This window comes from Accipiter gentilis, chromosome 2 (assembly GCF_929443795.1).
Source record: "Accipiter gentilis chromosome 2, bAccGen1.1, whole genome shotgun sequence".
Classification (NCBI taxonomy): Eukaryota; Metazoa; Chordata; class Aves; order Accipitriformes; family Accipitridae; genus Astur; species Astur gentilis.
The window spans coordinates 6,621,382-6,647,456 of NC_064881.1; the positions used below are offsets into that span (position 1 = coordinate 6,621,382).

General features: G+C 38.2%; 1 protein-coding gene across 1 annotated transcript; it reads right to left on the bottom strand.

Moving 5' to 3' along the window:
* Window positions 1-5,481: 5,481 nt before the first annotated feature.
* On the bottom strand, window positions 5,482-23,887 carry LOC126047186 (desmocollin-2-like). Its single transcript, XM_049820475.1, has 13 exons — window positions 23,767-23,887; window positions 22,060-22,215; window positions 20,976-21,120; window positions 19,565-19,731; window positions 17,761-17,895; window positions 16,305-16,490; window positions 14,565-14,824; window positions 14,206-14,348; window positions 12,228-12,443; window positions 10,367-10,600; window positions 8,193-8,314; window positions 6,667-6,903; window positions 5,482-5,922 (listed from the first exon to the last, which is right to left on the bottom strand). The coding sequence occupies exons 1-13, from the start codon at window positions 23,809-23,811 to the stop codon at window positions 5,725-5,727; spliced, it is 2,244 nt and encodes a 747-aa protein (XP_049676432.1). The 5' UTR covers window positions 23,812-23,887; the 3' UTR covers window positions 5,482-5,724.
* Between the last annotated feature and the right edge of the window lie 2,188 nt (window positions 23,888-26,075).

Sequence of the window (26,075 nt, forward strand, 5' to 3'; positions counted from 1 at the left end):
GAAGGGGCAACAGAGAAGGGCATAAGCAATCCAGGAGGTTCGTGGAGAGCATTGATGACACAAGTGGTAGAGGAGCGAGGGAGGTATTCTGCTGGACTTCATACTCACCAACAAGGACGGTCTTATCATGGATGTGAAGGTCGACAGCAGCCTTGGCTGCAGTGACCATAAAACGGTGGAGCTCAGAATCCTGAGTGGACAGAGGAGGGGAAAAAGCTGGACTTCAGGACAGCGGACTTTGGTCTCTTCAAATATCTGCTTGAAAGAGCCCCACAGGATAAGGACCTGAAGGAAGAGGGTCCTAGAAAACTCGATAATATTCAAGGATCACCTGCTTCAAGCTCAAGAAAGCTCCATCCCAATGAATATGAAGTCAAGCAAAAATGCCAGGAGGCCTACAAAAAAATCAAAAAATCAAACACAAAAAGCACACAGAAGGTAGAAGCAAGTACAGGTAATGTGGGAAGAGTACGAAAACAACATCCAAGAATCCAGGGATGCAGTTAGGACAGCTAAAGCCCAAATGGAAATTTATCTGGCCAAGGATGTCAAAGACAACAAGAAGGGTTTCTGTAAGAACATAGGTCACAAAAAGAAGATTAGGGAAAGTGTGGACCCATTGCTCAACAGGGCACCTGATTACACAGGACATGGAAGAGGCTGCAGTATTGAATGCCACCTTTGCCTCAGTCTTTACTAGTAAGACTGTCCTTCAGGAATCCCAGGTCTCACAGACCAACAGGAAAGGCTGAAGGAAGATGTACCCTTGGTGGAAGATGATCAGGTCAAGGAATACTTAAGCAAACCAGGCATACCTAAGTCCATGGGCCCTGATGGGATGCACCCACAAGTGCCAAGGGAGCTGGCAGATGTCATTGCAAGGCCACTCTTGACAATCTTTGATTGATCATGGCGACTGGGAGAAGTGCCCAAAGACTGGAGGAAAGCAAATGTCACTCCTATCTTCAAGAAGTGCAGGGAGGATGACCCAGGGAACTACTGGCTGGTCAGCCTCACCTCAGTCCCTGGGAAGGTGATGGAACCATTCTTCAGGTACATGAACAACAAGAAAGTCATCAGGACTTCACCAAGGGGAAGTCATGCTTGGCCAACTTGATAAACTTCTGTGACAAAATTACTGGCCTGGTAGATAAGGAGAGAGCGGTGGACATTGTCTACCAGGACATCAGTAAGGCCTTTCACACTGTATCACATAAGATCCTCATAGAGAAGCTGTTGATGTATGGGCTGGATGAGCAAACAGTGAGATGGATTGAAAATGAGCTGAAAGGCCAGGCCCAGGGGTTGGTGATCAGCAGCATGAAGTCTAGTTGGAGGCCAGTGACTAGCAGTCAGGGGTCAATATTGGGTCCGGTCCTGTTTAACATCTTCATTAATCATCTGGATGATGGGGCAGTGTACCCTCAGCAAGTCTGCTGATGACGCAAAAATGGGATAAGTAGCTGATATATCAGAGGGTCATGCTGCCATTCAGAGGGACCTTGACAGCCTGGAGAAATGGGCTAACAGGGACCCCATGAAGTTCAACAAGGGAAATGCAAAGTCCTGCAGCTGGGGAAGAGCAACCCCATGCAACAATACATGCTGGAAGCCACCCAGCTGGAAAGCAGCTTGGCAGAAAAGGACTTGGGTGTCCTGGTGGACACTGGGTTGAACACAAGCCAGCAATGTGCCTTTGTCACAAAGAAGGCTAATGGCAACCTGGACTGCATTAGGAGGTCCATTGTCAGCAAGTTAAGGGAGGTGATCCTTCCCTTCTACTTAGCACTAGTGAGTCCACATCTGGAGTACTGTGCACAGTACTGGGCTCTTCAGTACAAGAGAGAGAGGGACATACTGGAGGGAGTCCAATGAAGGGCCATGAAAATGTTGAAGGGACTGGAGCATCTCATCTATGAGGAAAGGCTGAGGAATGTGGGACTGTTTAGACTGGAGAAGAGAAGGTTCAGGGGGCATCTTATCATTTATATAAATACCTGAAGGGAAGGCGCATAGAGGACAGAGCCTCACTGGTGCCTAGTGACAGGACAAAAGGCAATGGGCACAAACTGAAACTCGGGACATTCCATCTGAAGACCAGGAAACACATTTTTACTTTGAAGGTGACTGAGCACCAGAACAGGTTTCCCAGAGACGTTGTAGAGTCTCCATCCTTGGAGATACTCAAAAGCCATCTGGTCCTGGACAACCAGCTCTAGGTGGACCTGCTTGAGCAGGCAGGTTGGACCGGATGACCTCCAGAGGTCCCTTCCAACCTCAACCATTCTGTGCATTTACCTCTTCCCTTGAAGCCAGATAACCAAAGCCGATATTCCACTGGTCCCTCAATCATAGTATCATAGGGATCATACAGTCCCTGCCATACTAATATATCCTGCAGCTTTATGACTGCCAAACACATGGAAGTTTGGGTTATCTGCTGCCATTGGTTTTCCTTAAGAGGTTTTGAAAATAGGCACTGTGTATTTTTTTTGCAACTTATCAGGGAGATGACAGAGTAACACTTTGTACTTTTAAGATCTTGAATTCATCAAGTGTTCTGTGATCATTTTAGAAGCACTAAAAAGCCCCACAGAAAACTGGCCAGCTTGTGCTATAAAACTTCAGCTAGAACTCACCACTGCTCATGCTGCAGTACAAGCAGCTGCAGGTCAAGTACTCCTAGTGTTATGGCAGTATAACATTGCAAAAACACTTCAATTAAGATTTAAAAATACAGGCCCCTTCAGAAATAGGCATACTTATCTTTATAAACTAGTTCATGTACAAGAAACCAACAGTTTTTGTAGAAGTTCCTTTTATTTTGCAAAAAATTTATTACTCACTGTTGTACAAAATATACCTAAAACATGATGTTAAGATAATGTTGACACAACTAGATAGTTTGCAAGTTAACTAGTTGAAGAGAACAAATCTTCACAATTTTTAAGGTGATTCAAGACAGTAACAACGAGTGAATTACACATTCTAAAACATTTCATTTGTAAAGCTTTACACAAATGTTATTTGGTACTTAGTATTTGTAAACCTTAATGCTTTACACAGTTTTCATTCACATGATTGGAAGATACAATGAAAATAATGTTTTACAGTTCATTTTTTTAAAGCATCTCAATTACCTTTCTACTCTTTGTTTTACAGAAATAGCTGGTTCAGTTCAGAACTTTAATTTTTAAATGAGACAAACAAGTAGAAGTGATTCCAAATTCGTGCTTTGTTTTAAAATGGACAAAAAATGCAAGTAACTAATTATCTATGTTTGCTGAAATGTAAAAGAAAAAAATGAAAACATTTTTAAGGTGAATTAGACTAGAAAACATTGTTATTATTTTAACTCCAGAGTAGAAAGTTGGTGACCATCTACTTAAAATAGCCAATGCCAATTTAATTAAAGTTCATACAAATTTGGTCTATTCTTTTAGAACAGTACTATTACATTTCATGAGAAAAGACAACATATTTCCAGAGGCTTCTCTATGCCACCCCCCCAAGTAATTTTCAAGAGAGTGCATTCTGTTATTTATCCTAGGTCCTTCTGAACTAAAGGATTTTTATATAATTTAAAAAAAAAAATAACAACAAACCCACCAAACATTAAAAGGTGGGGGGTGGGGGGAGACATTAACATTACCTTAAAAAGCATATAGCCAATAAGTAAAGGTGCAAGGCACAAAGAAGCAAGGAAATCACTAGGGGACAGATCATCACCTGGCATAAAGTCAGCATAGCTCCACTGGCATCAGCAGGAGTATCCTGACTTACATCAGCCACAGATCTGCCTATCCATGTACAGCAAAACTAATTTATGTTAGTGATAAAGAAGAGTAGTGTTCAGAAGTGTAGAGTTAGCATACATTATTTAAATAAAGTTAGTTAGTAATACCTTGGTTCTCATCCAGTATTTTGCTGCTGGTGACTGTCACTCTTACCATGGGCAGTGTACCTAGTTCAGGATGAATTCATCACCACTTTCAAATAATAGACTACAATACATTTAACATTGGTCTATGACGTTATTAACCACAGCTACTTATCAAAAAGATTCTGAAGCCCATTTACAGTGTGAAACAGAAGGCTTTAAAAGTACTATTTTGTAACTTTGGTAAGTTTTTATAATACTATGGGGTTTTCACTGACTGTAATTTGTGTGGAATGAACTGCAACCACTGGAAGTCAGCAGCAGCTGTGCACTGAAATTTAGAGCAGCATGACTCTTTGTTGTTACTAATAATTCCTTTTACAGATCATTAGCTATAGTAAATTTTTAAAAATATCTCCCTAAGGCATGTGTTTACAGAGCAAAACCTAAAAAGCAGAATTATAGCAACAGAAATAAGTAATCGCACAAGTTTCTCATAGGCAGGAAGAGTTCTTTTAAGGCACAAGAGAATTCCCAGAGTGCAGAGGACAGATTACTTAACCAGGAGTGCAAATATTCAAAATATATAATACCTGGGAAGCAGAGGCTAAATTCCAGAAATAGCTTATGGCAGCATTCAGGTCTCACTACTCTCATCTGCCAAAGGTATTTCAGAGTTTTGTATATATATATAGTGTATATGTATGCTTAATCTAGTAAAATAATAAATGGGATTCAGATGATTTCTGCCAGGGATCTGTGTAAATGCTTACCTCTACAACCACCACATAAAACAGACAGTTTATCCCAGTGTAATTTTGCATCCCAAATAAAGCTATCTTTAAAACACATTATTAATGCAGTGTATGCTAAATCCATTTGAGCTGTATCTTCTGTCAAGTTCTACTTACAGAAACAGTTTAATGAAGTCTGTAACAAGGCAAGTAAAAAAGGTTGTGGTAGCTACACCGGACAAAACTCTTGGCAGTGTTCATCGTTTCTGCAATGATAACTATGTTAAAACTCACAAGAAACTGAGGTACAAACTTATGTCAAGTAAACATGAGATTTGTCTTGCATTCATTTGAAGTACGACAGTTACCCCTATTTCCTGATATATTTTTTTAAATCTTTTATTTCCTTAAAAGAAAAATATATACTCGCATACAATGCTGATACCCTATGTGGTGATGCCATAAATCCCTTAGGATAGCAAGTTTGATGGGTGGTAACCCATTAGGAGAAAAATATATTTTTGAATATTATTTTACATATATACAATATATATATTTAATTTTCAATCAAAATATAAAGTTTTCTAATGTATTAATCAGTATTTTTTATGTGAAAAATGAAAAAGTGTTTTGTATCTCAGTTCATATAAGTTAAAAATTAACAAGGTATTTGATATGCACCAGTAACGGCTTTTTTTTTTATTTCTACAGAATTAAAAGAAAAGAAAGAAAGAGTGAGTTAAAAAGCTTTCCTTCTCCAAAGCCAAATACAACAAAATTTTGAAGCTGAATAATTAATTACAAGGACAATACCAAGTTTTGCCTTTTAAGGAATAACAAAGAATAGGAAATGTAATCTAAGTAGAAACTAGCTTTACTATATTAACATAGCCTAGAGAAAAAGTATTTTTAATCCCTTATTTTTGATGGACTGTGTCTAGCAGAGATTAAAAAAAAATTGTTGTACATTTAAAGTAAGTTACTTACACTCTCACCAGTCTATATTCATTTTGACAAGCCTCTGCCCCCCCTCAATTCCAAAATACCTAATATCACAAAAGTATGACAGCCACTTATTTACAGGTTTTTTCAGCACTGTGAAAGGCACATTTATCTTTTTACACATGCTTCTGCTAATGTCCTAAACTTGGGTTCCAGCTGATCTAAGAAGTCAAGCGCCTCTTCTTCATGCTGATCACTGCAGCAGCCTACAGAGCCAGCCAAGGATCCTTTTCCTTCATAGTTATATGAAAGGAGATAATCTTCAGAGTGCTTCTGTTCTTCATCTTGTCTGCATAGGTGCACCTTCTGCATAGGAAGAGAACACACCTTATTATTTTCTTAAATTGTTATCCTAAACATATTGCATAAAAATAATTTCTTTTGATTTACCTTTCATTGATTAATTTTTAATCAGAGTGTGTCCTCTAATGGATTCCTACATACAAAAAATGCACATGATTGGTCTATATCATTAAGACTACAAAATATAACTATTTAATAAAGAAATCATTTCTACTAATCATGTATGTAACAATAAAAGAGGAAGAACCTGTTTAAATAACCTGTCAAGCAACTAAAATCCACTCAAAATTAAAAGACTGATTTACACATAACTAGTTAGGCAAGTAGTGAGAGGTTTTGATCTCCAAAGGATGGAGTAACTACATTTCTAATGCTGTACATTCATTCTTGCACCATTGCTAAGATAAATATCAGGTTTAAATTAGTACAAAGCAAGCAGTTAGAATAAAAGCAAATAGACATTCTCAGAAAAACTCACAAAAGAATTATTCTAAATGAAAAATAGCATATTGCCTATAGTTTAAGCCAGGAGAAGAAAGTCATTTACACCTAGGTCTAAAATATGTAAAGGATGACTTTTTGAAAGGGCAATATTCCAAAGGGGATGCAGGGGAGCAAAGGGGAGGAAAACCGAAACAAAACCAAAACCAGAAAGCCACCTTTCTAGCACAAATACATATCTTCCTTGAAAAGTCTGCATATATTGACCGTAACCTACACTCCAGAAAAAAGTTTCAGAATACTTACTTCACCTAAACGAGGATGTGTGAAATTATGCCATTCTGAGTACGAGTATCTACACGTATCCATCATAGCCTGTCCTCCTCCTTCTTTAACTGATCCCAGAGTCTGATGTCCACCTCCCTTGACTGATTCCAAGGTATGTCCTCTTCCTTTTACCATTTCAAATGTTTGTTGATCTCCTGTTTTTATTCCATATCCTCCTTGATCAGTTGTATTTTGTAGAGGAATTATATTGTGATCCTGAAAAAAGATGGAGTAGTGGGGATACTTTTACTTTTTTTTTTTTTTTAAGTGTTTTTTTTTATTTTATTTTATTTTTCATTCAAAAGATGAAACAACATTCAGGAACTGTCAATACTGAAAATTGAAAAGTCTCCAGCTTTGCACTGTGATATTTTGAACAAAAAGTTATCCTTAGTACCTAGTGTATAAAGGTGAATAAGTGTTTTCTGGAAAGGATACTACAACAAGGGAGGGGGCGGGGGAATAAATCTGCATTTAAACATGATATGAGCTCCAAAACCTGAATCCTTATCCCAGTGAAAGCTGTACTATAATCCTCATGCTAGCTTCTTAAATTATCATGTGATAATAATGTTTGGCTTTCAAAGTCAACAGCCTGTAACCCATTAAGCCAGATATACGGTCATATGGATCAATTTCATTCTGTTTCTTCACACATGAAGTCTGTACACTGAGTAAAATATGGAAAAACTAGTATGGGATCATACTAACTACATTAAAAACTACATTATCAGTTTATAATGGCACCACATTATGCTTCACAGGCAACAAGAAATTTGACATTTGTCACCATTAGGATTTCTTGGTTTTCAACATGAAGTGAACGCAATGGTTTTCAAACTAATCTCCTTTTCTTGGGGAGGACAAAGTCAGGGCATGGGGGACAGAGGAGAAGGGGAAGAGTCTGAAGAGCTAAGTCCTTCTATATGAACGCAGTCCTGGTCTGGACTATGTTCATGGTAGACTGAATCTTAAGAAAGTTTGGATGCCAAAAGCAAGAACGTATTTTAGTAATATGGACTGTTCAATTACCACTGGCTCAAAAATCAACTGCATTTGGGGTAATTTTTCAGGGGAGGGCAGAAATTGTACCTGTAATTTACAATGACTATCTGCTAAATTTAAAAATCCTTCTCCAAGGAAAAGCAATAAGGTTTTGCCATAAGCACACATTCAACATAGGCAAAATAGTAAATTTCTATCTAATCTCATAGTTGAAAATATCTCAAGTGATTAAAAAGTTCACCTGAAAGTTCCAACCAAATTATAATTATAAGCAGCCAGGCTAACAGGTACAGGATATGTTTAAATATATATGGTACTACCAACTCTGCCTAAAGGAAGAATTTTCAAATTCTTGTGGAATAGCAAAGCACAACTAATGATCCCTGCGTTTATTGCTTATTTCCTTTACTAAATCAGTTGCAGGTAGTCCTGTTCTCAAACTGAAATGCCATGGACACCTTAATTGCGTGTTTCTACATTGAAGCAAATAGACAACATACCATCACTTCCTCTCCTGGAGCTTCTGTATTTGAAATGATTAAATTGTGATTGGCGCAATCATCAGTCACATGCCTGTGCATTACCCCAGAGCCACAGCAGCCACAAATTGTGATCAGGATTACTATGGAAAAGAAGTGAGGAAGATACTATGAACTTTACCTCATAATGGTATCTACTTCTGTCTGATAATGAATTTTGTTGTATTAGCCTTTTTAAATGCCTCAGCATCAAGTATGGTTTAAAAAAAAAAATTATTTCCAAAAAATGCCCACACTCAGAACTGTATATATACACACACATTTTTTCAAATATTGTATGGAGTTTTCACTACACTGTTGAACTATTTCATTCTTCTAAAACGCAACTTGGCTTCCCTGAAAGAAATGCAAGCATCCGTTATCAAAACACTGTGACTGCAAAATTTCACAGTAGTAAAAACTTTAGACCAAAACCAGGGAAAAAAAAAATCATGTCTTATGCCTACAACAAGGTTGTACATAAGACATTTTTCATGTATGAACACACAGATGTCAAATTATATCATAAGGAACTAACATGCAAGCTAAAGGTCCCAATACCAGAAACTTCTGCTTCACAGAAAAGGTCAGCAGAACCCTGGAGGACTTAAAACATTATGTTGCAGAACAATCTTATTTAATTCCTTGTATTCAGCTTATTCCTCCTATAATGCTACTTTGTGTTTTCATGGAGACTCAGCCAGAAATGACTCTGTATAAAAGAATCATGAGCAACTAATACCTCTCCTGAACAAAGGACTGAACACAGAACCACTCTTTCCTTCTCTTTTCAAGTTGATAGCTTAAGAATAAGGAAGCCCACGAGGAATAGAACAGTTCTGCCTAACTGCCCACTGAGCAATCTGATCTTTCAACATAGAAACTTGTGTGGAAATTGGCCAAGAGCCACTTTCAAGCTCATTTAGCTTCTGCAGCTATCAGCCGTCAGCAAGATCTGCATCAGTGATTACGGCAGATCACCTACTGATGCTGACAGATGGGAAGACAACATCCATGACAGCACTGAGCAGAGGATACACAGGGTAACACCTAGCCACAAAAAAATAATGGGTCTATCTGGGAGGAATGCAGTCAAGGGGTAGTGACACAAACCTAGCTGACGTTTCACACAGTCCCCCTACTGAGCATCCCCACATCTGAAGTTCCACCTCTGGGCTGTAACACAAATTTGGCTACCTGCCCTGCTTAGATAAAACATGGATCTATCTAATCTTCAAAACACGTGCCGGTCCCAGTGTTCTACCTACCTGACTAAGAACAGCTAGCTGAGACTGAACACAGGCAAGACAGGTTGATCATTAACAGAAAAAATGGAAAAGAAGAAAAAAAAAGACGAAAAAAACACCCCAAACTCTGAAGTATTTGTTACTGTAGCTTGTCCTCTGGTGGTTTTTAAAGATGTTGTTAGTCAGACTATGTCTGATTCCAACAAAAAAAAAAAAAAAAAAAAAAAAAAAAAAAAAAAGACCTGACTTTGCTATTATGTATCACTGTCACAGCCTCACTGGTTAACAGCAATATTAACCTGCTGAGAATCTGTTAATCTTGGGGCAACTGCAGTAACACAACATGTATTCAAGGGTTTGGTCTGTTGTGGAAGTATCCAACCTGTCCTTCAACACAGGCCTTCACTGGCTTTTGTAAAACCCCTTGTGAAATTCAATGTCTCAGATACTCCATGTTTTAATCCATGACACAAGAAAGGCCACAAAAAGCTCTAGGAAACTGACTTCAGCATTCCTACAAACAGGAATGTGCATCCCAAAACCAGCACTAAACTCACAAACTTCACTATGCTTACCTCAAGACAAGATCTGATAAGCACTACAAATCTCATCCTCTTTCAGTTCATGCAAGCTTTTTGGCCTTGCTAACATGAATATACAGAACATCTTACATAAAATGTACTTAAAAGAAAAAACAAAAAATCCACACGCAGTAACTACAGGACAAGACGAGAGCAAAAAGCCTGTGATATCGACACAAACAGAGCAGGTACATTAAGTTAGTGATGAGGGCTATACAACTGCCTAAATAAAAAAAGAAATGTTTGAATCAAGTTTGCATCAGGTTCTCTCAGCTAATTTTAAAATTAAGTGTTTTGCACTTCATGGTAGAACACCAAGCATACTTACACAGCAGTAATAGTGATCCTAAGATCATTGCAAGGATGGCCCATACACCGAGAGTAACATTTCCACCAGGAAGTACACGGGCCTGGCTATTGCATTCGGTTGGAGTAACGCAGTCACAGAGGTTAACTGTTACCTGGTTCTCTCCTACCCTTCCTCCATTATCAATCACACTTATAGGAATACTGTATATTCCAAATGGAGTATCACCCTTTGGTGAAAGATACACAGAATTATCTGTTAAAAAAAAAAAAAAGACAAAACCAGATCTAATGTTAACAATACCTGAAACTCTGTTGTCACAAAAGCGACCGCAATCACGAACTTCCCTTCTCTTACACTGCTACCAGTTCCACATTACCTAGTTTAAAGCTAGCTTAAGTGTGTTGACACAAAACTACATCTTGGAAGGATTTATACTTTCAGCACCTTCTAAATGTTAGAACTGAAAAAGCAAATCTTATATAGCCTTCTGACAACATACGAGTTGACACTCTGAAGCTGATTCAGTTCATTACAGTAAATGACACTATTTGGGCTTACTAGTAAAGACCATCAACTAAACCAACATTTATTAAGAGGACTTCTGGTAGTGTGATTGGAATAATTAATCATAAGCTTAATTTATACCTCTTCCACTCTTTAGCTCAATTGCTATATTCAGTGGGAATGGCTATATCCAGTGGGAAGTAAAATCCATTTAATCTGTTGCCCTGCTTAGTGGCAATGATTAGTGACCACGTGTTTTAAAGGGTGAAAGAAATAATTTGTAAAAAATATGCACAAGACAGGCACTGATGTACATAATGGTTGCTTTATGATGAGGTATATGAAGCAACATGTACCATCTAAAAATGTTTTTTCAATTTGCCCAATATAAACCTTGAAACTCTTGGATGTCTTTGCTCTCAGATTTTGCTCTCTTTTGCCCTTCATTAGTGAATGTTTATCTGAACACTTCAGAATCAGATGCTTTTCAGGCTAATTCATGACAACATAGTAGCAAATGTATGTGCTACTCTTGTTGCCATCATCTAGCACCCACCAAGAAACCACCATTGGCTATAACTTTTTATACCAGCAAATTTTAGGAAACAGTGATTCCTTTGGTAATAAATTCTTTATCTACTTCTATCAAAATTATAAAAATTAATATAAATATATTAAGGGGGATAGTAATGCTTTCTTTCACCCAGCTCAGCTTCACCAAAAATGTGCTGGCTGACAGCAGCACTAAGAAAAAAAACTGCCAGGATTTTTTTAGTAAGCCTCTAATCAATTTTAGGTAAAGTTTCAGTTTTCCAGTTCTCCACCATAATAGCAGCCTAAGAAAAGTTGCATTTTTCTTTGGAGTATTAGCCATTTCATTCTTAAACTCCTTCTGAATTACGAACATATACTTCCTTTTCCAGAGGTGTTGATGCAATGCATTACATGGGCTTTTGTTCTCCCGCCTAATCTTTTTACATCGTAATTTCAGACAACAGCTGATTGCTGACCCAAGGACAGTGGGGACAGATTCTTGTTTACACTTTAAAAGGCAGAATACAATATCCTTCTCCTTGCCTTTGTGATACCAACATTCCCGCCTTCTTAATTTCTGCAAACTGTTTCAAACCCAGGACAGCCAAGATAAAGAATACTTTAGCTGTTCCCCCTTATTTCTGGCATACTCTTGATCTGTAAGGCCAATGAAACTGAGGAACCGCTAGAGACCATCAGAGCTGCCTTGTTAGCCCCACTGACTACACCAATTCCAAACATAAATTCATCCAATCTATTCTTACAGCCCACCCAAGGGAGAAGTAACAAAGTCTCCTCTGGCAACCTACAGCTAAGTGTGGAGGGGAAAGTCTTAACATACCATTGTGTCGAGTTATCTTCCACATGGAAGCCAAGCTACGGTCAGTTATGCGATATACAAAGGGTGTGCTGTAAGGAGACTCATCACCATCCTGTGCAGTAAGGCAGATTGGTTTTCTGTCTCTGCACATTATATAGTCGGTTTTAGTGATTCGTGGGATATTCTTGTTACCAGGCTGGATGAAAACTTGAATTGTTCCAGTGCCTGTTTTTCCATCTAGGAGATAAAAATAACTACTTTTAGCACTTACTTCTAACATTCACATATTTATTTCTAGTCCAAACTTTCACAATGAAATATCATCAACTGTAATATCCAAGTTTAGAAGTAGGGTGGAGAGCAGCTGCTGATTCAGCCAAAAAGAGAGAGGGACTTCTCCCAGCTCTCTCGGCTGCTTCTCTCTGCTTGGCTGGTTGTAGAATGGATCAGCAGCTCCCAAAGCTCCATATTCTGCATGTGCAGACAATGTATTTTGTTCAGCGTGTGTATCTGTGTGGGGACAGATACTGTTCTAACAGGAGGATGAGAGGAGAAAGAGCCCATAAATTAGGGGTAAAGGATGCTAAGCCAAACTGGGAGTCAAAAGCAGAAAGTGAAGGTCTCCAGCCTTTTTACTTCTGGAAGGAGAAAACAAATTACACTTTCCCTACCCCCACTTCCCCTGGGAACATGAACACTTTCAGAAACAGTGGCCTTCTTTCTGTCCTCTTCCCTCTGAGTCACCATGATAGCAGGATTCAGCAGTGACACATACTATGTTACCAAAGTCTACATGCAAGCAGTGAATGAATTCTCCCTCCTAATTACATTTTTTCCAATACAGGAATGGTCAATGCTTGTATATGCATTCCAGTGAAATTCCATCAAGTCTACTTTTTAAAACTTTCTCTTGAAATACCTGATTGTAGATGCATATATCATATTTACTTTATATGCAACAGAAGTTCTAAGCACTTTATATTCATATTATTTACAGTTAATTTTAATATCCAGGTTTTGGACAGTCAGAATTTCTAGCTGTAAAGCAGCCTCCAGAATTCTGCTCTTTACTTCTGCTGATGTTTAAGCACATAAGGGTTCAAACTAAATCCTGCCATTGGATTTATAAAGGCAGTCCATTTTTCCTTTTTAATGTAAGATACATATTTTAGAATTAAAAGTGTGACCTATAAGCCTAACATTCTTCTTTGATAATCCATTTGCTACATTTAGCATTTGGGAAGTGAAAGGTGTATTTAATCTTCTTGGCTAGATGATGTTGAGGTAAAACTATGTCTTTTCCTACAATTAATGCATATACCCAAATTAATCAGAAAGAATAGATGATTACTCACATTAAATCAGAACAAAAACGTGTTTTAGAAGGAGAATCTGAATGTACAACCCTTGCTTTACTATCACAGTAATTGTAAGAGCTTGTCACCTGAGCCACACATAGTGTGAACACCGTTACAGAACCTAGATGACTGAGAATAAGAATGCAATAACATACAGCAATGCATACAGCTATTCTTAGGAGGTCCTTTTAAATTAAGGGTTTCCAAAACAAGACACCAAGAAGTCAAACAGAGGAGGGAGCAGTAAGAGTTGCAAGGTCAACAACTTTTTTCCAAAAAAAGTTCTCTCTCCCTACTACTCTGTTGCCAACTTCACAGCTGCCATGTGCTACCACTTTAAAAAAAAAATGGTCAGGAAACAAAAAGAATACAGTCCACAGGAAAATCTCTCAATTTAAACCTTAACAAAGGATTTTAAGTGGGAGCAGATAACTTTTGAAAACATTGAGAATATATCCTGATCTCTTAAATGCTTTCCCTGCTGTGTAATATTCCCTAAGCACTTGATAGAGCTATCCCAAAGACAAGACAATGGACTAGGTGTGCCTCTGGTCTGAACCAGTACAGCTGTTCCCACACTAAATTTGCACATAAACATCTGTTACAGACCACAAATAATACTGGCAACATTCAGTACTCACTTCTGTCTACTGCGAGGACTGTGATATTGCATTGACCTCGTCTCATTTCTCCTACATCTCGGTCCAAGACTTTAATGGTTCTGACTTCACCTGTTCTTTCATCTATGCTGATCCAATTACATTGGCCAGGTGGTATCCGGTAGCTGTCAAGAATAATTTGTTTGTTTAAAGACCTCAAATACACACACACATGTATATGTACAGGTACATATATAGATACATGTATTCATATACACTTAACGTGTGTGCATGCGCGCACACACACACATATATATATACAGCATCAACAACTATTTCCCCCTTCTGATACCCTGCCCGTGATGTACTCCCAATAAACTAGTAGGTAACATGTTTCATACCTTATGCCTTCACTATTTCCAGTTTCTGGATCTTCTGCTAGGTATCTCCCGATACTTGTCCCAATCTCCTCACATTCTTTAACGTCTAGGCGTAACTGGCAGGGTTTAAACACCGGCCCCTCATCCAAATCCTGAACATGCACCGTAACAGAGCTGGTGCTCTGGGAAAGTTGTTGTGAATGTGGTGCCAGCATGTAGGGTGCCTCGTTGTTGACTGCGATCACGAGGATCCTTTGCTTGGCGCTTTCATAGTCCAGTCCCTGTAACAAAGGTGGGGTGTTGGTTTTTTTCCTTCAAACCAATTCAAAACTTGGTACTGGTTTCACTGCCCAGTTATTAAATAGGTAAAACTGTACCACATTTATGTACAAATGAAGTCAGCTAGCCTTCTGGAATATCCAGGTTGAGACATAGTAAATGCACATGATTTAAAAAAAAAAAAAAACCAAAAAAAAACCCAAACAAAAAAAGTTAAGTTCTATGTTAGTCAAAGAAAAGAACCTGAGGAACTATCCCTAATAAGGTAAGCAGCACCACTGTAGAATTTTAGATGAATACTCTGATAGTCAATTACTAATAGAACTGAGATAAGAATTAAATGTGGTAGGGGATTTTCTCCTCCCATATCTAGTTGGCCATTATTTTAGGTTGCATATACTTCCTTTCCAGTACAAGCCAATCATGCTCCTTGCTAGCACCTACATTTATTTCCTAGTAAGACTTCACCCATTGCAAATACATCTGAACTTGTGGGCTTGATCAGAAAGTATCTACCATTTATTCTCCAGACAACTTCTCCAAGGTCATGGTATGCCTTTAATAGAGCTATTTATATCCTGAAGTCATAATACTCTCTAGTCTATTACAGCATTATACTAAATATAAGAAATTTCAACTGGGTTTGTATACCAGGGACATAGCTTTAGAAAAAGCTCTAATGACTACCAGCAACAAAAAACATAATAAATAAAAACCCCAAATTTAACTGGCATCTCTAACCTTACAATTTACAACTTCAAATTTTAATATCAATCTTCTCTGCTCCTTACAAGTTACCTGTTATTATATGCAGTTTTAACAGATAATGAAAAAGAGGCATGAACAGTCAAAGGGACATGCTGGAGCACAGATACAGTGGTCCTTTTACCTCACACTTGTAAAGTACCGGGTGTAACAAGTAACTGAACTAACACATAATCTTGTGTGTATGCGGACTCCCTCACACCCCAGAAAAGCAAACCTAAAGTCACTACCCTGCAAAATAAAACCTGGAGAGTTTTACGCTGAGTTAGTAAGTTTAAACAACTCCCAGACAGAACAAGACTGGAGGAGGTGCTCATCCCTCAGCTCCAATGCCACGCTCCCGTTTCTGTTAAAAACCCAGCCATGAAGCATTCCTCAGTTACATCCCGAAGTCTAAACAATTCCCAACTGTGGAACCAGGCAAAAGCACCAAGCTCTTCTGAAATGACAAACCAAAGGGAATTTCTTGAAATCTGTGCACACAAAACTGAGGAGCAGTCTGGAAGATGAGTCTTTGTAGGGTACGTACCACACACAAGCCTCACTTGCATTGCATTATGCAATCTGCTCTAGAAGACAGTTCAGGTCAGGAAGACAGCATGATTTGCATGATGGCTACAGATATTCTTTGAATAAAAATGAGTTCTAGATTATTGGTTTTAAAAGCAACACCTGAAGACACATAAATTTTCCTCTAGCAGTTCCATTTTTACCTACCTTAACAACACACAGTACTCCTTCATTCGTGCTTTTGTCTGTTGTAATTTCAAAGGATCGATCATCATTTCCTCTTATAATTTCATACACTGCCCCTGAGCCAGGCGAACCAGGTTCATCAAGATCAACAACAGAGACCCTTAATATTTCTACATTCACTCTGTTTTCCTCCACTCGCGTTTCATACTTGGAGTATCCAAAAAAAAAAAAAAAAAAATCAATTTAAATCAGAGAATACTGTTCCACGATGCAGGACTGAAAAACACTGTATTTAAATAAGACTACTTAAACCTAAGGGGTCAATTTACCAAGCTGCTGTAATGATTTATTTTGTTTTCACACACTAGCATACTTCCTCCACTCCTCCCTTACACCCTAAGTGAAACAGTAAACCTTTCCCGCCAGCACAGCTGAAATCTCAGCTCCTTCATACACTCAAACTATCACTGACATAATTAAGTCCAGAATTCTCCTTCCAGGAAAGGTAAATTAGCACAGTTCCCTTCAGTTATATCAGCTATAGATGCTTATTTGTGTACAACATGATCAAGCTGAGCATTAGAAAAGGCATTGGGGTAAATTAAAAATATATATATAAACAAACCACATGAACTTGAAGAAAAGCCAAGATGGGTGAAATATATCTCTACTTGGATGGCAAAGGATGAAAGGATTTTTTCTTATTTTTGAATCTTTTTTAAAGAGCTGTGTTATTCTGTACAAGCTCAAGAAGCACAGATAAGAGTGATTCTGAATTAATATTACTGATTATATTCTACAGTAGTGAGAGGAAAGGATAAGGTACATGTATTCCTCATGGATAACGAATTATTCCTAAATTTCGTATTACAAAATCTCCTGTGGTATTTGAGGAGTATACATAGTTACTGAGACATACTCTCTGTCCTGAATAATACAGATGGCTGCAATAAGCAAAGACTTACGGCTGAGTTATAGCTATTGGTGAACAAGAAGGGTTTACATAACACTTCTGTAGAAGAAAAAGGTGGAAAAGTATAAAAATCTTGGTGAAAATCCTTGCATCTACTTCACTGACACTAATATTTTCATTTGCAACACAGAATTAGCCAAAAGCCGGTCAAATGGTAACGAGGTCATGACAAATGCTTAGGAATCAATCTGTCCCCTCCCTGACAATGGTTAAATTATGGGATTTCTAAGACTATGCATTGCAGCACAAGTGAATGAATGAGTCAAGCTTTCTCCCAGTGGACATAAGGCAAATGACTCAAAACAACTAATATACCAATAGTTCAAATTACCAAAGAGCACAACAAACAACAGGGCATTCTCAAACATCTATATTGGCATTAACTGTCTCAGGGCATTAGGCTTCATATTTGAGGGACAGCCCATCAAGAAATTAGAAAGGGGATAAAAATAGTCTTTTTTTTTTTTTAACCTTTTTACAGACATTTCATATATAAAGACTTACTTGTAACTGTTTAAAGGATGGTGCGTTGTCATTTGTATCTTCAATTTTAATGACAGCTGTTCCTGTAGTGCACAAACCAAAAGGCTGACCTGCCATATCTCTCACTTCAACTAACAAAGTGTAACTGGGTACCAGCTGAAAAGATGAATAAAAGCATACAGAATTTTGACATACTCATTTTTTTAATGACATAGTTACCGACAAGAGTAGAACTAAATATTTTACTCCTGTTCCCCAACTCTGCTCTAAATTCAGTGCTCTCCTACAAAATGTGGCAGTTAGCTTTGAGGCTTTTTCCCTATAGTTCCAAAAGGAAAACAAGTAAAATATTTTTCAGTGGCTAAGCAGCACCGAGTTCAGCATCTGTTAGTAATGTCTATGCTATATCCTGTATCCAGTAAAGCTTCTCACAATGTCAGCATTATTTTCCAATACCTGATATTTTGGAAGATACAAACAATGCACTTCCATCTGCTATCTATGTCTCCCTTTGGAGCAGCAGAGTATTCCCTTAGGTTTCCAGCTGGTAAAATGTTTCAGTGCATGTGTCTTATTTCAGTGAGGATGACCAGAAATGGTGCTGCAATCAGCCTTTGTTTGGGCTGTACATGACAAGGCAACGTCTGCTATTTGGCAGGGTCTGGCACGAAGGAGTCAGTGCCCTTATCAGTTCCGAGGAGATCACTGATAAGCAGCCCACTTAAATCCCTGACTTGAGTCAGGACAGCTGAAGGCTTTTTTTAGCCTGATTAATACCTGAACAACCTGGGGAAGGGGGACCCAGGATGGGACTGAGCACAAAACACGCAAGTTTGTAAATCAAGACAGTAACTCCAGTTCCAAATGCCTGAAAGTAGCATTAGGTTTCTCAGGTGAAGAAAACTCTTGTTCCACTTCACATGTTTATCCTTAAAAGATAGGCAGTGGACCCATTTTTCAAGCTTTCCTTCCCTTAGTAGTCACTGTGATTGCTTCCTTAGAAGTCATGGTGATACTCACAGTCACCGCATTTTTCTCTTGTTAAAAAAAGTTGAGCAGCGTTCCTGCAAGTGCACAACTTTGCAACACACTGCTAATGTGGATTTTCAGCCATGAAGCAACACAAGTATGCCAGAATATGACTCTTGTTATCCTCAAAAAAGATGCACCCCTAGCAGTGTTTTTTTTCTAGAATGACTGTCTTATGCTAGAAATATTATTTTGCATTACACATGCCTGTCAATTTTTCTACCGTAAAAAATCTCCCACATTTTATCCCCCTCAAAAAAAACCCAAACAAATAAAATAAAAACAAAAACCTCCTGTGTCTTATTTACTTGCAAGCTAGCTGATAAGAATAAATGGTTTGCACTTTAATTTTAGGAATTAAAATTACTGTTCAGGTTTCAGATACTGGAGATATTTCTGTTTAGTATAGGATGACTGACTACTTCCAGAAAAGTTGGTTCATCTTCCCTGTAAAGAAGCAAGAAGCACCTCAAATGGAGCTTGATTAGGAGGAAACAGTGGCTCATGGGATTCATAGACAGAGGAAGAATAAAAATCCATAGGATTTTTGATCCATAGGTCAAATAGGAGAGCAGCGGGAGGTCTCCTGCCAAGATTAGCTAAAATATGACAGATCTATGCAGAAACTCTTTGGACCAATTACAGGTCTCTGGAAAGCTTTGGAAGCTCCTTAGAGAAGGAAACAAAAAAAGGGTGACAGAAGGATTTATCTGGTGATTCCCATGCCAGCAATTCAGAGTTAAGAAGCTATCTGTGTGTGCTAGATGACAGCTAAAGATACTTCAGGAAAGATCACCTCTCTGTCCAGCTGAGGTGATAATACAGCAATGACACCTGTGTCACCATGTAAAGAAAATGCTGGGGTTACTGGTGGGTTTTGTGACACAATACGGTATTTCAACGTAGTATGCAGAGTATAAGGCTCATCTCTGTCCTCTGCAGTCACTTTTCCAACAACTATACCTGTGAACATAATACAGCAATTTTTAGTTCCAGAAAAATCTGTAAATAATCAAAAATTATTTGAACAGGTATTTCTATTTTAGATACATGAAAACAGCTATTTGGTCATTTAGCTCTAAAGGAAAATAATATTAAGAACACTGTAAATTGTAAAAATACAATAATAGTGCAAAATTGCCTATTTTAATCCTCTGGCTATTTTTTTTTTTCCTTCTTAGACCAAGCTGTAATTATTGCAGCTGTCAGAAAGAATAATCAAAAGAAAGACTAAAAGGTTGGATTTCAGTTAGTGTTTTTGACAGTGACTTCTAATTGAGCATCCCAAACACAGCTGAAGAGGAGTTGCCAGCGGGGGCTGGACGGGGAGGTTTGCTGCTTTCTGACATGGTTCAAACTGCAGTACTGCCTCACAGGGAGTGCTGCTGTACTTCATCCTTATAGCCCAAGTGGTTTTGGAACTTCACTTTAAATCAGTAACTCACCCAGTAAGAAGTAGAGCAGCTCAGAGAATAAAATGCAACTGGTGTTTTGGGGGGAAGGGGAAGACACTTTACTTCCTTTGTTGTGAAGCAAGTTAGACTTTCCGCACTCTATACCCCTAGCCTAGGGGATGAGCAAGGAATGGCAAACCATGGCTTTTGCATTCCTTATTCTCTGGGGTCCACCTTTCTCCCTGCTTTTGTCCTCTGTTACATAGACACGTGAAGTCAGTAAGAGGCAAATCCCTGCCTTTTACAGGTATGGGGAGAAGCAAGACTTTCTCCCCCTGCCACCCTCTCCCAGGAAAAGCCCTACCTTAGTTCATCAGCTCAGACAAGTACTGTAAGTTTAATCAAAGGCATTTTACAACTTAGAACACCGCCGACTTATTTGTTTAGGAAACGAATCTGTTAAAAACTGCTGTTCCATCAATCGAAACATTTTGTGGAAACAGGAGATTTTGGATAAAATGAAAAGAATAATGTTCTGAAGTTCCTACGCCATTTTAGGAACATTGAATCATCTGCGTTTAAAAAACTCTTTTTTAAACAATACTTTTCACTATGATTGAGATGGCATTTTTGAATTTCTAACCATTAAGAAATCTTGAGCTGCTCTTTGCAAATTCAGCTTTTGCTTTAAGGAAATACTCCTTAGGAAATCCCACTGAAATTGATTAAAAGGCATGATTACACCTAGTCATACTGGTACATAATTGAGTTGAGCAGTGGTAACTATGTTCCCTGATTTAAAAGAATTCTTACCAGGCTTGGAATTTTCAGGGACAGAAAACTCAAAAGCGTCCTGTGTAAAATATGGTGCATTATCATTATCATCCTCTATCCTGATTGTATGCACAAGTGGTACCTCTGGTGAATAACCATCTGGAGTGGTTGCAAAGCAAATGATCTGTAAGACATAAATTCAGTAATTTGCTTCATGCTTAAGCAACATGAAGTATTATTACACTTTTAGTTCAATGGAGGAGTCAATAAAATGAAATACAGCGTGCCAAGCATACCCTTCTCAAGACCAGGCTCTTCAGTCACATGGAAGGGGAAGTGACTGATAACTTACGATGACAGCAACACAAAACCTTTAAATGCTTTCCAATCTTTCCCCTTTCCATTCCTCACACTACAAGTATTTGAATAATTTTCTTTTTTTTCCCCTAACTCTGTCAAACGCTTTTGCCAAGTCTCTTGAACACATTTTTTTTTCCAGGTGTCTATGAGGCACTCTCAGCCTTACCAAAAATTCAGATTTAAATATTGCAAATTAGAACAAAATCAAGAGCAACAGCAAAACTATTTGCCCATTACAACATAATTTAATAAAGTGCAGTAATAGGTACTGCAAATTACCTAACTATTTAGAAGCTGTTTTTCTACTAACTGCCTTCTTACACTTCTCAGCCAGTAGAGAGAGCAGTGTACCTTGTTAACAAAATACTAAACCTGAACAGCTTGAGAAAGAGAGGCTCAAAAAACCACAGCCGTCTAGAGTTTCTCATGATTTTGTTTTTATGCAGACCTTTCCAACCTTCCCTGAAAAACACTGGGATAACTTCAAACTCCTCCCAAAAGTGATACAAATCCAATATCTCACTACATTTATGATGTAATTAGAGTCTAAGAAGTGAAAAGCAAAACTACTCTCAAGATCGAGACGGCCAGCTATTTCTTTGTCACTGATCTCATCTCTGCAACGCCAAAGATATTACTCAGAACAGAGAGCTGATTCCAGATCTTATCTGTTCTCAGTTTCCCCTGTAACCCTGCTTTCAAACATATGCATGACAGAAAAAAAAAAAAGATTTAATTGCGTTTACACAATTTAGGCCTGTACCTGAAAGCTTGGATATTGTTCACGGTCTACTGCACGAGTAGCAAAGATATTTCCAGTTTCTCTTTCTATGTAAAACAAACCCTTTGGATCTTGATCGATTCCCGGTCCACTTGCAGAATAATAAATGGTGTAGTTCTGAGCTGTGTCTGACTGGACCTATAAAGAACACATTTTTAAGCCCAAGGAAAAATAGCAGCATCATTCTAATATATTTTTCCCCTTTTCATGATCACATTTAGCACAAGCAGAAACTCTTCAAAAAAAACCCAAAAACAAAACTTGATTTAATTCTACTTCTTTAGCAGCTTAAACTTCACAGAATAGGAGAACAGCTTGCTATGTAACTGCCTTCCTTTGTAATGCATTCACATGAGAAGGAGTAGTTAATTCAAACTCAGAAATGTTTAGGACTATTGAACAATTAAAGAAATGACAGTGGGCATAAAAAAATTATTTTGAAATCTAATATCTCTAGAGTACTGCACATACAAGGCACATTCAGATACAGATGGCTTATTATTTCTGTCCCCGTTCAAGAGATTTTGGTTTTAGTGCACTCATCGAGAATGTGATTTGCAACTAGAGAAGAAAAAGCAAAAGAAGGGAAGGGAAAGAGAGGGAAGGGAAAGAGAGGGAAGGGAAAGAGAGGGAAGGGAAAGAGAGGGAAGGGAAAGAGAGGGAAGGGAAAGAGAGGGAAGGGAAAGAGAGGGAAGGGAAAGAGAGGGAAGGGAAAGAGAGGGAAGGGAAAGAGAGGGAAGGGAAAGAGAGGGAAGGGAAAGAGAGGGAAGGGAAAGAGAGGGAAGGGAAAGAGAGGGAAGGGAAAGAGAGGGAAGGGAAAGAGAGGGAAGGGAAAGAGAGGGAAGGGAAAGAGAGGGAAGGGAAAGAGAGGGAAGGGAAAGAGAGGGAAGGGAAAGAGAGGGAAGGGAAAGAAGACCACCTAGAGTATAGGCCAGAGATATGCCAATTCAGGTAGCCTCTCTGGATCTCATTACAAGCACCAAGGAGGTAACATTAGCAGTTATCTATTTATAAACACTCTCCTCCCCAAATACTTTCCTTACCTACTGAATGCCAGAAGCTAGGAAGGTAAGATTAGTAGAAAAATGATTGCTCTGCACAGACTCTGTCATTACACTTGTCTCTACACATCTGCTACCAGCCACTCTGTAATCTAGTGAAGGCTAGATGGACCTATGATAACTTTAGTTCTTGCATTTCTCTTTCACGCCTACTTGCTTTCTTACAGTAAGTACTTTTCTTAATAATATAGGCCATACTCAGTCTTCAATGCTACAGGTATACACCTCGAGTTCCAGAAAGGATGCAGACATGCAGGTAAGACTTCCCCGACTCTGTGTCTACAAAACCTTTTTCTAGGCAATGTTGGGGGGGGGGGAGGGTTGTTGTTTTTTTTTTTATAATTACACACTTCACTGATTTCCAGGCCAAATAGCTCTCTTCTGATAGCATGCCTCCCTCCTTTTTACAACTTTTGCACATTTCCAGTTCACCCCAACAACTATGATCACAAGTTATTCCAGCTACAAGATCACAAGATACACAATGAACAGGACAGAACAAGACAGAAGAATAACAGCAGGAATGGCATCAGTAGTATCAGAGCACTCACTTTTGTTCTTCTTTTATGATAAAAGTCACATGCAAAACTAGCTTGTGTCATAAAATTACAATACGTATAAAATATACCTGCTGTATTTGTAGTGGAAAAGGTCCCAGGGAGTTCTCTATCATAACAGATGGAATAGGGCCCCACCTTCTCTTGGTTCGCTTGAGAACTGTATCTCTAGCATGCCTAGTCTTCTGTGTCTGGGTCTATAAGATAAAAAGACAGGTAAGAATATATACATATATTCTTAACTGTGTGTATTTTTGCTTAACTACTGTCCTGTGTTTCCAACTTTTTTCCCCTCCATTCCAGTTCTCCCACTGACCATTTGTTTTTCCAAGGTCTTCACTTCTGATTATAACTGTGATAGTATTCCAAGAGTTTTTCCATTCATTGTAATACTTTGCACAAATAAAATCTGCTTTAACTCCTCAAACACGGCTTTTAAGATTCTTGGCACTCCTTATTAAGCTGCTTGCTAGCATCTCCCATTTCAAAAAGGAAGTCTGCTGACTTAAGTGACACAGTAATCAACAACTGCTAAATAAAAATACACTCTACACCAGAGTGCTTTGCCTAATTAATTGAATTCCAAAATTCAACTCAGTTACCCAGCATGAAGCTGTACTTTGTGAAACAGTATTTCAAATAAATGAGAAGCTCACCTTTTTTTCATCTTCCACCAAGCTAACATGTATTTTCTCTTCTACTTGTTCTTGAATGTCTTTAAGTAATATGGTAAAAGTTTTTTTCTCAGCAGACAAAGAAACAGCAGATGTTGTGTACACAGAACCATCCTCTAGAATTTTGAAGTTCGCATCACTGGAACTGATAAACTCTGCAGACTGAAGGCATTCTTTCAAATCAACTGTAAGAGAAAATATTCAGACAACTCAAACAGCAAAACAATAACATCCCTCACAAAACAAAATTAAATCCCTAAGTAAAAATTATATGTACTGACACATGGAGTCTTCAAAAATTTGGTCATTCAGTATTTAAGCATCACAAATATAGATTCTAGAACCCATTTATGCACTCAAATTTGACCAAGTTTACATGAATTTCCACTCGTTTGTTCGTGTTTCCTAAAGGCTGTGGGTGCTTCATGGATATCTTTTGACAAGACACTGTTACACTGGTAAAATTATTGAAGCATCAGAGATGAACTAATACACTTAAATGCAAAAAAAATTGACACACTCATGATTGGATCAGTAGTTATTACATTTGCCTTGTGCTCCATGCCCCACAAAATCAGTGAAGATGATTAATTAATGCAAATGCCTAATGGAGATATTACAACTTGGAAGTTTTGCCCTCAGGAGGAAAGCACTGACTGGGACTATGTGATTTAATAGTCTTGGGAGGACAAAGGCCTTTAAATTACGAGGCAGACAGATGAGAAAGACAAAGACTAACTCTAGAACAAACGATTCACAATTTTTTAATATGTACATGATAGAATCCCATGCACTTTATAGGAAGTACCAGGTAAGTTCAGCATACTTCTCAGGTATTCTTATTGCATTTGCTATCACTTGTGGCTGAAATACACTTTAATGCAGTTCAGTAAACTTGGGTCATCAGCGAGTAATTCAGCGCTAAAGCTGGAGAAAAAGCAAAATCAGAATAAACATAATGAACTGCAGTAGGACCAGGGCACTAAGCAAGAATGATTTGGCACCTGAAAAACATGAAGGCCAGGCCAGAGACCTTAACTCTAAACTAATGATCCTTGCAGAGTACAAGAGGTGTCAGTGTCATGTTCTCAAAATCAAAACTTTTCAATACTTGTTTAATGATATCATAGTGGATGGGACCATGCTCTGTGAAAGCTGATTGCAAAATTCCCAGAGTAGACTAGATTCAGAATTTCACCCCATATATGTAGATGATATTTTCAATAAACTAAATTTCATTTCCCTTTCAAGAATGCAAGAACAGATGGGAAGCATAATTTTAAATATGATGTGTTTTCTTCCTTCCTCTTAAGGCTTCCTTTTAACTGTTCAATTAAATATTCCCTGGGCTTTCTATAGTAGTGCAGCACTGACTCCTCTCCCTTGTCAATCTGTACAATGAAAATTTAGTATTGAAGAGACTATCACTGCCTCACTTAAAGGTGTCTCATACTGCTGCATATTACAGCACTGCATTTCCAAAAATACCAAACCGGAGATTTTGTTTCTGATGGTTATGCGAGTCAACATTATGCTCAGTTAGCCATAGCTTCATGGGACCTTTTTTCTTTACAGCCTCTCATATACATCATGTAAGTCAGAAATATAAAAAAAAAAAATCTTACCACAACCAGAAAAATCCTGACTCATTTTATTGTTGAGCTACGGCTCTTGTATCAATGCAAAATATATAATGCCTTCTCAAT

What these genes read in the sequence shown, in the direction of transcription:
- LOC126047186 (XM_049820475.1), bottom strand. Translation starts at nt 23,811, where the DNA reads ATGATAGAGAACTCCCTGGGACCTTTTCCACTACAAATACAGCAG. An exon ending in CCCTGAAAATTCCAAGCCTG is followed by an intron (nt 19,732 to 20,975) that starts GTAAGAATTCTT and finishes TTATGTTCACAG; the next exon opens with GTATAGTTGTTGGAAAAGTG. An exon ending in AGGATCACTATTACTGCTGT is followed by an intron (nt 8,315 to 10,366) that starts GTAAGTATGCTT and finishes TCTTTTCCATAG; the next exon opens with TAATCCTGATCACAATTTGT.